This window comes from Gigantopelta aegis, chromosome 14 (genome assembly GCF_016097555.1).
Source record: "Gigantopelta aegis isolate Gae_Host chromosome 14, Gae_host_genome, whole genome shotgun sequence".
In the NCBI taxonomy this organism is placed as follows: Eukaryota; Metazoa; Mollusca; class Gastropoda; order Neomphalida; family Peltospiridae; genus Gigantopelta; species Gigantopelta aegis.
This window is the reverse complement of record NC_054712.1, coordinates 7,630,681-7,649,470: the sequence shown is the minus strand read 5'-3', so window position 1 is coordinate 7,649,470 and position 18,790 is coordinate 7,630,681. Positions and strand designations below refer to the sequence as shown.

The 18,790-nt window shown below is 33.2% G+C and overlaps 1 protein-coding gene across 1 annotated transcript; it reads left to right on the top strand.

Annotated features, from left to right (window-relative positions):
• Positions 1-2,743: 2,743 nt before the first annotated feature.
• On the top strand, positions 2,744-10,887 carry LOC121388128 (26S proteasome non-ATPase regulatory subunit 7-like). The gene is made up of 6 exons (XM_041519351.1): positions 2,744-3,066; positions 5,723-5,815; positions 6,708-6,805; positions 7,749-7,829; positions 8,311-8,402; positions 9,060-10,887. The coding sequence occupies exons 1-6, from the start codon at positions 2,892-2,894 to the stop codon at positions 9,550-9,552; spliced, it is 1,032 nt and encodes a 343-aa protein (XP_041375285.1). The 5' UTR covers positions 2,744-2,891; the 3' UTR covers positions 9,553-10,887.
• Positions 10,888-18,790: the final 7,903 nt, after the last annotated feature.

Here is an 18,790-nt window from a genome sequence, read left to right as displayed (position 1 = left end):
TAATAAATAGTTCACAACAATATTACATTATGGCGGTATTACATTATATTACTATTAATATTACATTATGCTCTGTAATTTGTAAATAAGTGAATATGTATTAGAATCATATAATAGTCTAGTTGTAAAAACAAAATCATAATTTCAATTTTGTTTCAATATTAAATATAACAAAGTTTCAAACACAGAACTGGAATCTGTGTTTCGGACTAGAACATTTCAAATAACCGGAAACACTAAGACATCAATTGGTGAATTACATACAGGGATGCCTCGATCCTCGTCGGTAGACTCAGTGGGTTATTTCTCAGTCCAGACAGTGTACCACGTTAAAGGCCGTGTTATATGCTCTTCTGACTGTGAGGTGTGCACATAAAAGATCCCTTGCTACTATTAATGGGAAAATGTAGCGGATTTCCTCTCCAAGACTATGTCAAAGTTATACAGAATGTCAGAATACATGCATAGCAATTCATAGAGTACCAGTGGGAGTAGGTCGTATATATACATCTTCAATTTCCATTCACTAAAAGGAAAGTCATTTAATAACATAGAATAAGAGAAGAAACATGCTGCCACCACATAGGTCACTTAAATTGTACCGATTAGCAATAAGGTCTCTGCAATGTGCATTTTCGGCCAGCGCAATCTTATAAAAATAGGCTCCACTGGTCCGTAGACTAGTATAGCAGATTTTAGTCAAATTGTGAACCGCGAAGTGTAAATATTCGTGTGTGTGTGTGTGTGTGTGTGTGTGTGTGTGTGTGTGTGTGTGTGTGTGTGCATGTGCATGTGGTCGATCGGTGGGGGACAGGGAGACGCATCCCCCTCACTTTTCAACGTCGGGGGACAATCTATATACATGCCCCCCCCCCACTTTTTCGTTTAGCACACACACACACACACACACACACATACACACACACACACGTCCCCCCACTTTTAAAGCCGGATTGACGCCCATGTGTGTGTGCGTGTGTGGAATTTAAGGGTCCAATCCACCCGATTTGTTAGAGAGGGTTCAGATGCATACATGTTCTGAGAAAAAATAAAATTCAGGTGTTCAAATATGGCATCTCCATCATTCTGATCACAATAACTGGGTGAAATGTGTGTGTGGACATCATGCCCCTCCCCCAACCCGGTTTTGCGGTCCCTGCGGTTGTCATAAATTGTGCTGTGTGATCTCCACAGCTTGGTAATCATACTGGTCTGCACCTTCTGGCTAGGTCTGGTATTTCTGAACAAAGTTAAAGTTTGTTTTGTTTAACGATATCACTAAAGGACACTGATTTACTAATAATCGGCTATTGGATGTCAAACATTTGGTACAATTTTGACATATAGCTTAGTCTTATAAAGGAAACCCGCAACATGTTTCCATTAGTAGTAAGGAATGTTTTATATGCACCATCCCGCAGACAGGATAGCGCCTACCACGGCCTTTGAAATTTATACCAGTCATGGTGTACTGGCTGGAACCATGGGCGTCAGTCCGGCTTTAAAAGTGGGGGGGGGGGGGGGGGGGGGGTGTGTGTGTGTGTGTGTGTGTGATAAAGGAATGTCAATGAAAATCATAAAGCTACACATTAGTAGTTAAATTTTTAATTTTTGTTTGTTTTTTGTTATTGCTGTTGTTGTTTTTGTTGGTGGTGTTGTTGTTCTTGCTTTTGCTAACGAAAAAGTGTGTGTGTGGGGGGGGGGGGGGAGAGAACACTTATATAGATTGTCCCCCGGCGTTGAAAAGTGAGGGGGACGCGTCCCCCCTGTCCCCCACCGATGGACGCCCATGGCTGGAATGAGAAATAGCCCAATGGGGCCACTGACGGGGATCTATCCTAGACTGACGGTGCATCAACCGAGCGCTTTACCATTGTAGAGAGGACAGACATTAAATGTGCGTCATCTGCCTTTCCAGTCCTGAACGGAGGGCCGGCGGAAGTGACACCTGCACGTATGACAGGCGTGCGTTACAATAGCTTGCTCTGAATGTGCATGCAAACCCCTTAACCCATGGCCATATCAGCTGCCAGTGTTTCAGGTGCACACTGCACTATCAGCAACACATATGCATGCTTTTTAGACAGATAAGAATGCAACCATGCTTTAATTTCTGTCTAGAAATCTTAGAAAATCTTGTTTACAGGGAGTTATAAAGCTGCTGTATATATATATATATATATATATATATATATATATATATATATATATATATATATATATATATATATATATATATATATATATATATATATATATACATATATATTAGTTATGGTGCCTATTACTTTTTGAATTTTCACACCAGGGACGTAACCTCCATCTGGTGGAACTTAAAGGGGGCCATTCGTGTTTAAATGTGGACATACACACAATTTTGGTTTAAATATTTATTTACTGTAAAAATAAAAGGTTTTGGAATTGATCTATATTAAGTCTCCCAGCATTTTACAAAAATACAATATTATTTCAGCTTGACATGTACACATGGTTTTTACAGATTTATGACATTCTTGGAGGAAAGGGGGGAAAAAAGAAAAAAAAGCTAGAGAAGAATGATAAAGAAGGAGTAATGTTTATATATTTTTGAGTTATGCTTGACAACCGCGTTTTTAATACTGACAAATATTTCACTTTTTCTGTCACTGAGGTCAAATAGAAATTCAGCACCGGTACACGCAAATATCCCAGTTCCTACTTTATATTTATATTGTATTCATACACTTGTCTTCCGTTTCCTGTGTTTACCGGATATCCTTTTCAAGAAAATTGAAAGTCATTCCACTTTTAACACATTTACGGATTTAAGACTAAGAATTAATCAGTTAGAAGAAACAAGAAGTTAAAACTTGAAAGAGAAAAATATAAAACGTCAGTTAGACCTTTACAAAATGCCACCAACAGACCCTAGCAAGATTAACAAAGTTGTGGTTCATCCACTTGTTTTGTTGAGTGTTGTAGATCATTTTAACAGAATGGGCAAAGTAGGAAATGTTAAACGTGTTGTTGGTGTTTTGCTTGGTTCAAATCGACAAGGCATTCTTGATGTTTCAAATAGTTTTGCTGGTAAGGATGGTGATGTATTTTGTTTGGCCCTTTTATAGTCAAGTAATTTGAATAAACTGTATACCATTGACGTCCCAAACTGTGTTCACCTAACGACAAAAATATGAATACAATATTTACGGAAATACTATTTTACATTTTTCAGCTACGATATATAAAACAAAATAAATTGCAATCAGTTAACTTGAAAAATCAATAATGTGGATGTAAAACAGATCCATTCTAGTAAACAAAAGTGAAGCACCCTCCAGTAAACAGGAAAGAGTGCAACATTTTTAACTGTGTTCAGGCGCATATGTTTGCAAAAAGTATCGTACCGTGCATGTGCGGTTCATCATTTTCCATTTTTAAGGCCACTACATGAAAAATATATGTTTCTTAAATATGCACAGTTGATGAACCCGTTCTTTAATATTTTTTTAAAAAAGAAATATTCAGTTTGTCAAGTGTTCTGGTCGTGTCCACGTTTTACACACACATCGCTAACACTTGATGTCAATACTAATAGGTATTACATTCATACCAGTGAATAGTTTGTAAAAAATATATTTTTTAATGAATTGATTGTTAATTAACACAATTTATACACTCCAAATTATTTACAATTGTTATGAATGGATTATGAATACTATTCACTACAGTAGAGGCACAAAAATGTAGCATACATTTTGCAGATCGAATATAATAATTGAAAACAATTTCTAACAATAGGGGGCTTAAAATCGTAAAAATTAAATGATTTGGCTGTGTTGCTCTGGCACATGTGAGGTCATGTGACACGCACCAAATGTTAATTCATCTTCCTCCATTTTAAGTAAATTTCTGTGAGTCATGTGGACCTGATATCACTGATATATAGTTTTTCCGATCAGGGAATCATCCTGGAATGTTCTTTTCTTTTTATGCAGGAAACATTTTGATTAGCAATATTTCCAGTGAATTAAAAATTGATTAGCAATTACTGTTTAATGTTTTAAACTTTTAGTGATCTCTGAAACTTGCATAGAGAATACTGAGCAAAATGTTCCCTGAGCACTATGGTATTGTACTACAAGTCATTTATTTTTAAATAAAACTTGCAAATAGTGCTTCTTTGTTATTTCCAAAACACTTTTACATCAAATCAAACTGAAATTATTTTCAATATATAAAGATATGTTCATGGGGGGAGGAGAACGTAGCCCAGTAGTAAGTGCTCATATGATGCACCTGTAGTCGGTCTGGGATTGGACAATTTCTCGTTCCAGCCAGTACTTCACAGCTGACATATCAAAGACCATGGCAACCCCTACGATTGCAATCAGCAATGCCGCATAGATTGCCGTGGAGTTGTTTTTATTCCTTGCAGCATTTGTTTTGCAATGGACTATATTGGATTTTTTTTTCTGTATTTTTTCGTTATTGTTAAAAATAATACATACTTTGTCAACTGAAAACAGATTTAAAATGAATATTAAAACAGTAACTGCACTGTTATTACTAAGTATCTGAATCTCAGGGCCATTGCTGTGGAAAATGCTGTGGACCCTATTTTTTCCATGGCAAATTGTTTGCCATGGTCATTTTCTTAATTGCAGGGGTTGCATGGCATGTCCTATCATGGCTGTCAGATTGTGCCATTGGACTATTTCTTGTTTCAGCCAGTGCACAAAGACTGGTATATCAAAGGCCATGGTATGTGCTATCCTGTCTGTGGGATGGTGCATATAAAAGATCCTCTGCTACTAATGAGAAAATGTAGTGGGTTTTTTCTCTAAGACTTTAATGTCAGAATTACTAAATTTATGTTTGACATCCAATAGACAATGATTATTAAGTCAGTGTGTGCTCTAGTGGTGTTGTTAAACAAAACAAACTTTATCTTATTGAGCGTTACACATTGTACATGTATGTAGTTTATGAATGAAAAAAATAATTCAAAATAAAATATAAGCTTTTAGTGTTATTATTGTTTTAAATTTAATTATAACTAATATAAGGATTGTCTGTTATTTTTTTTATGTTAATCGAGGTATGGAAAAAAAAAATCGGCACACTTATATGTGAACGGCATCACCAATTCACACATTTGTTAAAAATTACCATTGCAATTTGGATATATGCATAGAGTACATTGCCAAATTAGCCAGTTGCTAATGTTTTTATAAAAATTGGCTACAACATTTACTCTTTGACTAATAAAATATTCCTTATAATAATTTTCAATAATTTCTAACAATTGGCTAAACTAAAATTTGTTCCAGTGAGAGCCCTGTGTATGTTATATTTATTGTGTCCAGAACCAGAAACAATGGTGTCACTGTGTGGGAAAATCTTGTCATCAACCTTAATAGTCTTAATTATACATATATATATACATTTATTGTAGTACAGAATTTTCAAAAGCTTATTTTGTTAAATTTGCAAATGACACCAATGCTCTGACTTGTGAGCATGTACAGGTAACTGCAGACAGTCATCTAAGAATGATTCTTTATTGGTCCGAGTTAGTATTTAATAAAAAAAAAATAAAAAAATATTCTGACCATAAATATACAAGGAAATTATTAGAAGTGTGTACAAATGTCAGTTTGGGATGATTAAAAATATTCTATAACAACTCCTTTGTTTTTATTTTACATATATAAGATTTTTTTTAAAATATTTTTTATTTCAGTACCATTTGATGAAGATGATAAGGACAACTCTGTTTGGTTCATGGATCATGACTACCTCGAAAACATGTACGGCATGTTCAAGAAGGTCAATGGTGTGTATGAATATTATCAGAAATTTAACTTTAATAAAGCTTCAAAGAATTATGCACTGCCAAGAAAAATGTCCTAGTGATTGAAGTAATTTATTGATTAATTTCTTCTATTTTTGGGAATCAGTTGGAATTTCGGTTATAATCAGTTTGCACCAACTGATCAACTTCCGTTTTCACAATTGGTTAGAATAATATTACATGTAGCTCCAGAAGGATATGAATTATAAGAACCATGCGAATTATAAGAACCATGCAATCAATTGTCAGGTTCACCAGGATTAACCCAACAAATTGCTCATTTTAACATTAATAACAATTTAATAACTTTTTTCTTTTTGTACTCTTGTAAACAAACACAAACCCCAAAATATTTACATCCATTCCATCGTCTAAACTAGAGGAATAATTAAAATTAACAAGTTCTGGGAGTCTTTCCACACACAATCTATATGGATTTTTACAAATTATTATTGCATCTGCAGAGCCAAACCAATAAAAAAAATTCAATTATAATCACTAGTCACTAGTTTCTGTTAATTATTTGAGTCATATTAATAATTGCTTGATACTTGAATAACTTGTACATCACATTGTAAGTTCATGTACTTGTGTAGATGTTAATGTATGAATTAATCTAATAAAAATTATGTCCAGAGTTATTATAAGTTTATATTAACTTAATGTTTGTTTAATGTCATAACTTGTACAATAAACAAGTTCAATTAATAACTTAATAATCTTACATTGAGAATGTACTCTTGTTTTTTTCATTTTCATGACTTGTATATTACAGAAGTACATGTAGTTCTTTGGAACTCAGTTTATGAATTTATTCAATTAATAACTAACATGAACGTTGAGAATTATTGTTTTGTTTCTGTTTTCTGTGCAGCCCGAGAACGAGTTGTGGGCTGGTATCACACGGGACCCAAGTTGCACTCCAACGATGTGGCTATCAACGAGCTTGTCAGGAGATATAACCCTAATTCTGTAAGTCACCTGTAGTTTGCATTCAGAGTTTGCATTTAAGAATTTCTACTTACATGCCAAAGGCAAAATGTTCACCTATGGCAATTTTGAGCCTGCCTACAGCATTTAAACCAGTAAGGGTGAGACTTTCACTTTCCAGCCAGTGCACCACAACTGGTATATCAAAGGCCGTGATATGTGGTATCCTGTCCATGGGATGGTGCATATAAAAGATCCCTTGCTGCTAATGAAAAAAATGTCGTGGGTTTCCTCTCTTAGACTATATGTCATAATTACCAAATGTCTGACATCTAATAGCCGATGATTAACAAATCAATGTGCTCTAGTGGTGTCGTTATAAAAATTAAAAAATTAAACCAGTAACGTTTGTAACCAATAAACACTAGAATGCCATCAGTTGACCCCTGACCAGTAGTGCTTCATATTGCAGCTATGGCAGTTGCTGTTGGTGCCACTATTACATCTCATCTCTATGAGCACTTACTAAACACAACAGACTTTGCATCATACGTGCATGTAGTTTCATACAATTGTTATTGTAGACATCTGTTACATCAAAAGTGGGTGTGGTATGTAACCAGTGGTAAAGAGTAAAACGCTTGCTGATGTGTGATCAATGTACGATCAATCCCCATTGGTGGGGCTATTTCTTGTTAGAGCCAATGCTCCATATAACTAATTAAAAATGTGTTGAGTGCATCATTGAATAAAACATTCTTTCTATAAAAAATTCCACCTATTGCTTTGGTATGTTCTGTCCTGCATGTGAGTCACAGTGTAACATTGTATTTACTCTAGACAGATAATCTAAAAGAATAGTCTATATGACTAAAACTAATTAATAAATAACAAATTTTACACCAAACAAAGTGTCGAAAATGCCATATGTTAGACACCTAATAGCCAGTGACAGTACATTTTCTTACCTTCCTTTCTTCTGCAGGTGATGGTGGTGATTGATGCCAAACCTAAAGACCTTGGTCTCCCGACAGAGGCGTACATCTCAGTGGAGGAAGTGCACGATGTAAGTCTACTTAGACAGTTTTTGAAGATCAAGATTATAGACAAATAGTGATGTGTATATCTGTCTCATTATTTGTATTTTGCAGCTCAGGCCTTAGAGAATTGAAACTTTGTGTAAACATTCATGATAATTTTCCCGTTATTTCTCATTCCAGCCAATGCACCACAACTCTTATATCAAAGACCATGGTGTGTGCTATCCTGTCTGTGGGATGGTGCATTTAAAAGATCCCTTGCTACTAATGGGAAAATGTTGCAGGTTTCTTTTCTAAGAATATATAAAAATTACCAAATGTTTGACATCCACTAGCCGATGATTAATAATCAGTGTGCTCTAGTGGTGTCGTTAAACAAAACAAAATGTCAGTCTTCTCTAGCTACACACAGTCAACTTGCCTGATTTTGTGGATGTACTGATTTCATAAGATTTGTTTTAACTTGATTTTATTATAAAGTTGACCTTTGATGTTTTCTTCTTGTAGGATGGAACCCCGACCTCGAAGACTTTCAATCATGTACCGAGTGAGATAGGAGCCGAAGAAGCAGAGGAAGTTGGTGTGGAGCATCTGCTAAGGTAGGAGCTTCTTTCACAATTGGATTAACTGAGGGGGTGGGGGAGACACCATTATTAATAAGGTCAACGACAGTCACTTTTCACACCCTTGTTTTGGCTTCATACACAATAAATATCTTACCATAATTTCACTTGAAATCCATATTAATAATATGATATTTCGTAAAAAGTACAATATTTTAATAACAATATTTTCAGGTGCATTAGTAATGTTAAAAAAAAAAAAAAAATCAGTAGCAATTTTGCATTGGAATTTTTCCAGCATTCTTAAAATAGAAAACTCATGTATCAAGTTTATGATTATTGTAAGGAGATGCAAAGTGACGTCATTGGAATTTTGACGTCATTCAAATTCAAAATTAGCTATATTATTACAATGCTTTGCCACATTAAAATAAAAACTGATCTACTACCAAATCATCTGTTAAACTTCAAAAATTGCAGAAACCCAGTTATTTTGTAACAAAATTTAAATTATTACATGGAATTATTTTGCCAAATTAAAATAAAATTCGCCAGTTGTTTTTGAAATTCGCAATTGGCAATTTGGCGAATGCCAGAGCTAGCCCTGAATTTGTTGGGCCTAGCAGGTGACATGTATTGCTTCAGCAGTACTCTCAGAATGCTTATTTTACCCATGAGTTTTCCATATTACAGGGATATCAAGGACACGACAGTTGGTACCCTGTCACAGCGCATCACCAGCCAGCTGATGGGACTGAAGGGTCTTCACAAACACATCAACGATGTCAGTCTGTACCTGGAGAAGGTCACGTCCAGCCAACTCCCGATAAACCACCAGATCATTTACCAGCTCCAGGACGTCTTCAACCTCCTCCCCGACGTCAACCTTCAGGAGTTCGTCAAGGCCATGTATGTGAAAACTAACGATCAGATGCTCGTCGTTTATGTCGCCTCGTTAATTAGGTCAATAATTGCCCTGCACAACTTGATTAACAACAAAGTTCAAAACCGTGATGCGGAGAAGAACGAGGGAAAAGATTCAAAGGAAAAGAAAGAAAAAGACAGTAAGGATAAGAAAGATGATAAGGATAAGGACAAGAAGGATGAAAAGGATGGAGAGAAGGATAAGACGAAAGATGCAAAGAAGGAAAAAGCCAAAGACACTAGTGGATCCAAAAAGCCTTGAAGAAAATAAATAAAGACAATAGTTCTCTGTAAATTTGTATTTCACATATTTTGTGAATCGCATTGGGTTTCTTTGACAAAATTCAGTCAAAAGGTTCGCAAATTGTCATGTTCCAGCAGCCTATATCCGTATTGTGTGAAGGTAAAACGTGATGAAAGAAGAAGGAAAAATGTGTAAGAACTCTTGAATGTAAGGGAAATACTTTTGAAGAATGGATTTTGTTCAACATCATTGTCATTAAATTTATTTCATAGATGTACCATAACTGCCTTTTTTGTTTCCATAATTTTCTGGAGGCTTATTGCAAAGTGCATGTAAGTGCATTATAGCAAAATAATATGTCAAAAATTTAGGAAATGAATTACTGTTATTAAACACTAATTCAGTTATATATTTTTATAGTTTACAAATATCTTAGTTCAATAACTAAAGATTTTTAATGGAATTAATATTGTTCTTCACTATAAATCAATTTTAAAAAGTTGAACCAATCTAAACTTAACATTAATGTAGTCCGACTAGCTGATAAATAGGAATTGGGATGTAGCTGTATGGTAGATCACTTGCTAAGGAGATAGATTAACCTTGGCAGACCTGTCGGGGTTTTATCCCATCCTAACCAGTGCCCTACGGATGATGCAGATCAAAGGCCTTTATTCCCCCTTCTTTTATCATCCTATGTCCTCTCCCCCCCCCCCCCCCCCCCCCTTTTCCCTCCTTGGAATTCCATCTCATTTCTTTCTCATCTAGCAGCTCCTATCTTTTAACTTTTACTGTCCAGCTTCACATCCCAGTCCTTATCTATCCAACAATGACAGATGCTGGTCTCCCTTAGCCATCCATACCATACACCTGCCATTTCTATCAGCTTTAGCTGTGGGCTTAGCCTGACCACATTGGAGTGTTCAGTGGTGTGTGGTATTTTAAAGATAAATAAACCATGACCTGTAGTCGCCTGTATACTGATCTGGGAAAGACTGCTGTTGTAATAGTTAAATAGTATTGTGCGACAGAAGTGGGTTCCATATTCCACTCTTTAAACCATGTCATAATAACAATCAGCCCTCTACATTGCGACCAATTTGGTTGCATATGCGAGTTTTGTTTTCATTTGGCGACTAAAACATATACTATCTATATAAAAATACAAGTATGTGCAAATCTGGCTCCTAGAGGGAAAAGTTAACGTAGAGGGATGAACAATTAAACCCCAAACAGCCATAGAATAAAATGTGCTGGGGTGTCGTCAAACATTCCTTTCCTTTTTTAAGTGGTTGCTTAACACAGGTATGGCTGTACTCAAGACAAACAAGGTAATAAATTTCTTTGAATTCCTATGTTTTTGTGGTTTATAGATTGGACAAATGTATTAAAATGCACGGTTCCTGTTTGACATTAATTGTAGTAGTAAAATATACTCAATAACATTGGACAACTTTAAACCTGGTTCTTAATACAGCTAAAACTACACCAAAAAAACCCATTTTCAACGGATGTAAATGTACATACAATTATCTTACATATATCTGCTTCCGATTCAGTGGTCCTAATTTAAGGGGAAAAGCTATTATTTGAGCTACTTTTTACCATGACCTAAAAAGAAGAAGAAAATGGTTTATTTAACGATGCACTCAACACATTTTTATATATGAATATATGGCCTCGGACATATGGTTAAGGACCACACAGATATTGAGGGAGGAAATCCACTGTCGCCACTTCTTGGTCTACTCTTTTGATTAGCAGTAAGGGATCTTTTATATGCAGCACCCCATAGACAGGATAACACGTACCACAGCCTTTGATGTACCAGTCGTGGTGCACAGGCTGGAGCGAGAAATAGCCCAATGGGCCCACTGATGGAGACCATGACCTAGAGGTCAGATGAGCAATTTTGTAATGTAGCTACATGTACATGTATGTGATGTCGCGTCAAAAGTCATAATCTGCTAGTATAAATTTATAACTTTCCTTTAATCAGTGTCGTAATCGGCTAATAGAAACGGTGTTTGCAGGATAAATATACTTACCCACTGACACGACAGCACAAAGGCCTAGGATATGTATACCAGTTGTTGGGATGGGGATGGGGGAATAAACAGAAGAATAGGTCCACCAAAGGGATTTGATCCTATGACCCAAGCACCTCCGGCAAAAACAGCTAGATCCCGCCCCTATACAATTATGTACAGAAACAGACACAAGATGAGCCATGTTTTTAATTTTTATTGGTGTGCAGTGATTATTTGCAGTGATATTGTTTAAAAATTCGTAAAAAATATACAAATCTGTAAAATACTTGAGCATTATACATGTTTAACATTGGTGATGTGATATGACTTGCACTAACTGAATTAATTAATTCTATGTTTAAGCTTCATCTACATCTCAAATACTACTATAATTATATATAAAAAAAACAAAATCTGTAGAATTAAATGTCTCGCTTACAATAAACTTAAGATGTTCAATATCAAAATAAAAATTAATAATAGTTCAACAAAAAATGTACTTGGTTTCTTTTCACGTCCATTGTAAAGAACAGCCATAGGTAAACTATACACTGAGTTTCACTGACCTAGGGCAGAGTGAGAAACTGAGCTAAAATTTAAAATATAATGTTGGCTAAATACAAAAGTTGACATCATCAAAAAGTTAATACTTGTATATTGCCCTTTTCCCCCGTAAATGTGATGCAAATATGTCCATTTTCAACAAACATAACAACATTTTATATGAAAAACTTATTTCTTAATTTTTAACATATTATTAAGAAATTATTTTAATTTAACTAGCATTGTAAAAGCCAATTAATAGTACTGTATTTAATATTAAATATTTTATTTCAACTATTACAATAGAATCATATTTCAATCATAATGTGTTGTGCTGAAACCAACTCCCAAAAGATTACTCTAAAATAAACACATTTTTCTAAAACAGAAAGGTTTTCTGAACCTTGGGTTTATTATTAAAAGAATATTTTTAGTTTATCATATCCATAAAGGATACATACATGTACATAAAACTTATCTTTAAAATACATAAAATTTGACAAAATAAAAATTCCATTCAGTATTTTTCCAAATTAATTTTGAATTAACGTATAATAACCTCATGTATAAATTATTTATCACAAAGAAATATGAACAAAGTGCAAAATATACTAAGACAAAAACGTTTAGCAATTTGGTGGAACTTCATTGTACTTCATATTAAGTAAACTACATTCAACAACAGGACAGTTATGCATTTCAATTTGTATTGAAAAAATTTGGTTACTTTGACTAACAAATGTTATATCAATACTAACAAATGTTATATCAATTGAAACCATTGTCCAATTTCACTTTGAATGTCACAAGTTTTCTTTTGTTTAAGCACATTTATCAAATTGCTAAACTTTTTTTTTTAGTGTATGTACTGGTGCCAGCATGCAGTTACATATATCAACAATACAACATATTGAGGTAGATTACATACAAAGTAAGTAAATCTACATAAAACGTATAAAGATTGCTGCAATTAAAATGCAAATGCTATCATAAAATGGGAGTATTTAAAACAAATTAAGATATATATATATATATATATATATATGTGTGTGTGTGTATATATATATATATATATGTATGTGTATGTGTATATATATATATATATATATATATATATATATATATATATATATGAAGAGTTCAGGCCAAAACGCGATATATCCATTTTTCATTTTCAGTAAAAATGTTTTTTTTTATTGGCGTATATCGTGTTTGATATATATAAAAAACGGGATTTACCCAATACAATTTCATACGGATCAATCACGTTTTGCAACAAATCAGCGGGCCTACGATTATCCCTTACTGACATACAATAATGGCTTTAACTAAAAACTAGAAAGAAAATGGTTTATATCGCGTTTTGTGCCTGAACTCATATATATATATATATATATATATATATATCAAAAGAAGAAGAAATCTTTACAAAAAAATATTTATTTAAACTGGACTGCAGCTGATAGTAAGGGCTGTTCCAGAACTGGTGACATGGGATAGTTGGGATCACCTGAGGTGCTTGGGTTGTAGAATCAAACCCCATCAGGGGACTTGTTCCCCAATTGGATTCTTTTTTACGTCATTGCAATCCGATGTTTTATATCAGGAATGGAATGTTTATTTATCACAAACTGCATGTTGGTTTTTTTACGTCTCCAACCAGTGCTCTATGATTGGTATGTGTTGTCCTGTCAGTGTGAAGTACATATAAAAGAAATAATATAATACTGCAATATAATTTTATCTGCGACAATTTTATCTACATGTATATTGTATTACATTCTTGGTTTTGATAAAATTATATTACCGGGTATGTGGATACACCCCCGTCTCCATGTCCTCAATTCTGGAATGGTCCTTAGCAACAAGAGACTGGATAGCGTATACCAAAACATTTGTACTGTTTTAATGGTAAACGGTTCTGTGCAGCAATATAATATGCTAATAACTGATTTATGCTATTAAGTAATATATATATATGTATATATATATATATATATATATATATATATATATATATATATATATATATATATATGCATGAAATTAAAAGGGACTGTCCTGAGTTTGCGACTAAAAATGCATTTTTTGATGATTATAAATTTACAGATTATATATAGTTTTTTGTTTATAACATTCCACCTCTTAGATGATCAGAACTGCATTGGAGAGGCAGACACTGATATTCAAAAAGAGAGAATGTATGGAATAAGTAATTTTAACCAAAACTCCATTAAAGAACCATTCAACTATCTCAAGCAAATACACAAACACTAGACTACATGTATGCTCCAACAAAGCAACAAGCAATTAAGAAAATGTCCATGGCCAAAAAAAAAAAAGCCAGAAAAAACCAAACTGAATATAGTGCACAGCAAAAAAAAGGTGCTGCAGAGAATTAAAAACTGTCTGGCAATCTCCATGGCAGGGGCTGAAAATGATTATTGCTAGCTGATGAGGAGTGATCAAACAAAATACTAAACTGATGCAATAAAAACTGTGAGACTAGTTTACCAATTAAAAATTATATCCAAGTAAAAAAAACAAAAAAGAAGAAGAAAAAGTTATGACCAAAGGGCCATAACTCTTGACATAAATGGGTGTAACATTTAAAAAAGAAAATGGTTGAAGGCCATCCTAAAAATAAATGATTTTCTATATTCTCAACCTGAATAACTATTTTAGTCGGTCATATATTGGAGTGGGGGTGCAATGAGTGCTTATCTCTTCTGGAAAAGTTTTTTCAAAAGAAAAACCCCAACATATTGGATCCATTTGTTAAGTAAATAAAACATTGTTTTTTTATGATGGAAATCACGATTTTACATGAAGTACATACACATTCAGTGGGAATCTTACACACAGGCCTGAGATGGTTTGTTTCAAACTTTAAAAATTTTCCAAGAGTATGTGTTATTTTTAGTTCTGGTTGATTAACAAAAAAAAACAGAAAGAAAAGGTTTTAAAGAGAAAAAAATAACAAGATCATATATGTTTTAATTATAAGGATAAATTCACTTGGAATGTACAAATACTTTCAGTAACCAAACACTATACTTCAATATTTAAATGGAATGTACAAATAGTCAAGCCTATGGTAACCAGTCACCTCTCTTAAAGGTGCAACATCATAGTTACAAGTGCCATATTTTGCCATTTTATTACATTTATTTGTAATAAATAAATGTAAATTAATTAATCCCATGCAAAATCTTTGCATAAATAACTCAGAAATATCAACATTGTAACATGCTATAACACCTAATTAACAGTATGATTAGATTCCTGTATTATCATATCATAAACAAATCTTATGAAATCAGTGCATTCACAAAATCCAGAAAGTTAACTGTCAGTAGCTGGATCAGACCGTCGGAGACAGATGAATTACACAAAGATAGCAAACTTGTTAGCAATATCCTTCTGACATAATGTTACAGAGTTCATCTTTAACAGAATGCACCCTGCTCCGTTAGTCGTTCTCTAAAGACCCTCCAATAAAAATATTGTTTTTCAACTAATAAATTAAATTGGTGTGCAGTTGAAGATATAATGCTTATATTTAACAGTTAATAAATTATTGTTGGGAAGCTGCCATTATGCAGTGTTCAGATTACACCTTTAAAGAGGTCTACTGTTGTTACTTCCTTACGTGTACGTCTGACTGACACAAGTATTATCAGGTTAACAAGTCTATCTTTGTATTTTTAACACTTTGAACAAAATAGTGACACCATGTTTTTAATACTTTGAATAAACCTGTGGAATAGTGAAAAACTGAAGAAAAAAAACATTTTTATGAGACCTGAATTAAATGTTGCAAGAAAATGTATCTATCCAAAGCATGGTTCACTAATGGAAGAAAAATCAACATAGTTAAATTAATAGAAAATTAAAAATATAATTGAGATTGCAGAGCTCTTTAAAGAAATATCTTATAAAAAAAACCCATGAAAAAGAGTAAGACAAAAACGTTCTTGTGAAGTAAACCAATTTGTTCAATGACTATAAAAGAAGGAAGATATACTTTTAAAAATATACAGAATATAATATTCTATAATGATGTTACAAAAACTATCTAGAGATAATACTCTAAAATACATATTTAAAAAGTATTAATATTTAAATGTTAAAATTTTTATACAAATCAATAAATTAAAAACCGAACATTTGGCAAAAATCACTACTCTAAAATACTGACAAAACATAGTCCTTCAATACAGTTAGGTAAATAATAATAAAAACCCCCACACAAAATTATAAAGTTGTGCCACTGTGACCCAAATTGGGGGTTTATTAATACATGTTGTACTAAACTATTAATCACTACAGATGTTTTCATTTTCAGTCGGCTAAATTGACTACTACATAGGTAAATATTTCTGGGTTTTTTTTTGTGTACTCAAATCTTAGTAAAGGTAACACACTGTGAAAATCCACCAAACAGGAACATTTTAAACAAAAATCATTTTGTTCCAATGTTTTCCTATGTTTTGGCGACATCCCGCTGTCTTCATTAGATTATAATTCTCTATTTACGTTAAATCCTTTTTCCCTAGTAGCCGTTAACAATAAAACTCTTTATATTAAACAGCCAATAGGAAAAATGGATACAATATAAATAGGTAGAGATTTACAATCCTCTAATGAAGTTGCCAGGATGTCACAGAAAATGTAGAGAGAAGATCGTATCGAGAGTGATTTATGTTGGTAAATGTCATTTTACCCAAGGATTATGGCATCTACTCTGACTGTTTTGCCTTGTACTTTGTTCTGAAATGAAAAGGCTGTAACTATATTCACTAGGACTAGTAAAATGGTCTGAGCCGGGCTAGCTCTGGCACTCACCAAATTCGCCTATTAACAATTCTGAAAACGTTTGGCGAATTTTATTTCAATTTGGCAAAATTGATATTTTGCTAGAAAATAACTGCGTTTCTCAAAAAATTTAAGTTTAAGAGAAAATTTGGTGAAAGTTTCTTCTCTCTTCTCACCCAGAGCTAGCCCTATATTATGAACGCACAAGTAAATTCTAACACTTTGTTGACTACACCGGTACATTAAATACTGTATTATCACATTAATGGGAGTGCTTTGATGCAAAATATATCCCCAATATGGTTCCCTGATTGGGCCACACACAAAAATAATGGGTGTTCCATTATTATGCTAAAACATAATTTTAAAAAGTCGAGTAAATGACTTTGCTAACTAAAATTAAACCAACAAAAGGAATATTTGTTTAACATGCCTCAGCACATTAATTAATCAATGGATATAGTAATAAAAGTGATAGTCTAATTATTAAAAAGTACTGAAGGGAATTTTAAAATATTAATTATTTTGTGTGTCCTATAAATACTGAATAATACAAACCAAAAGCATGCTTTAAAAAGTGAGAGATTATCATAGCTAAAATTATATTAATGATAATGAAGTAAAAACAGACTCGGTTGTTGGGGGGGGGGGGGGGAGGGTAGAAGGGTAACTTTGTTGGTTAGATAAATAAAGGATTAAAAATTGTTATTCGTTTTTAAAACCAAATTTAAAGCTAAAATTAAACATTAAAATTAATCTGGCTTTTAAAAATTACGGTTGACTAAATTTTCACAGCCTAAATGAATATTCATTATCAGTGAGGTAAATATAGGGCTGGCCAGACTTAAAAATAAATGCCAGCTGTTTGTTTTTTAAAGTGATACTCTGTTAATACTGATTAAGTTACAAATATACTATATATAACAGAACAATATAACATAGTGATCAAATGGTAACAACTGTAAAGAATACAGCATCTCATAACACCAAAACGTAACAATTAACAATCATGTTAATTATTTTACGGTTAAAAATCAAAATAATTAACAATTTCTTGTTTCATTTATTCATACTTTTGCATGCCATTATATTATTTACTATTATTATGCAGTATATGTAATGCAAATATTCTATATGAAGTTTCATCACAAAACGCGATAAACGCCATAATAAAAACCATGGTGCGAACACCACCACTCAGACACTGTTCACATGTAGTTCAAATTCAGTTTTCAGCAAAAGGCGATACGATTGTTTGAAGATATATCGCAGATTGCAGAGAAACTGGCGTAGTGTATATGGTGGTTTGGAATAAAACGTTTTTAGAATTGGGTGTATATAGTGGCGTTTTATCGCATTTTGCAATGAAAGTCTTTATATAGTTTTCAAACTGTGTTACTCATACCCACCTAGGATATATGAACATCTATAAGATGGTATATTATGTATTGACAAATTACAACTTAATTTTAAAATTAAAAAAAACCCATTTACATGAAAAGGAATGAGTTAAAAGAGTGACACTCAAATGGGATTTGTAGTCTTTACAAATTAAAAAAAAGTTTTATGGTGTATTAGACCATAAATATGAAGAATCATCTGTATAGAGGATACTCCCCGAGTGTCTTGTGATATCATAATTTATCAGCATGAGTTGATAAAAAAATAAATATTCTCAGCAAGCCTTGGATTTCATACTTTTAAACTCCTGCTGATAAATTATGATATCACAAGACATGAGGGGGATACATGTATTCTTTTTATCATCCATTATCATTCTTTTCATTTGCGACCATTGTAAACAATATCAGTAATGTGGGTTGAATGTCACTATATTTGGTAGTGGTAGACTCGTTAACTAGCAG

Excerpts from the sequence above, each read along its gene's own strand:
- LOC121388128 (XM_041519351.1), top strand. The coding sequence starts at position 2,892 with ATGCCACCAACAGACCCTAGCAAGATTAACAAAGTTGTGGTTCATCCA. Across the intron at positions 7,830-8,310 it reads CAGTGGAGGAAGTGCACGAT|GATGGAACCCCGACCTCGAA; the intron begins GTAAGTCTACTT and ends TTCTTCTTGTAG. Across the intron at positions 8,403-9,059 it reads GGTGTGGAGCATCTGCTAAG|GGATATCAAGGACACGACAG; the intron begins GTAGGAGCTTCT and ends TCCATATTACAG.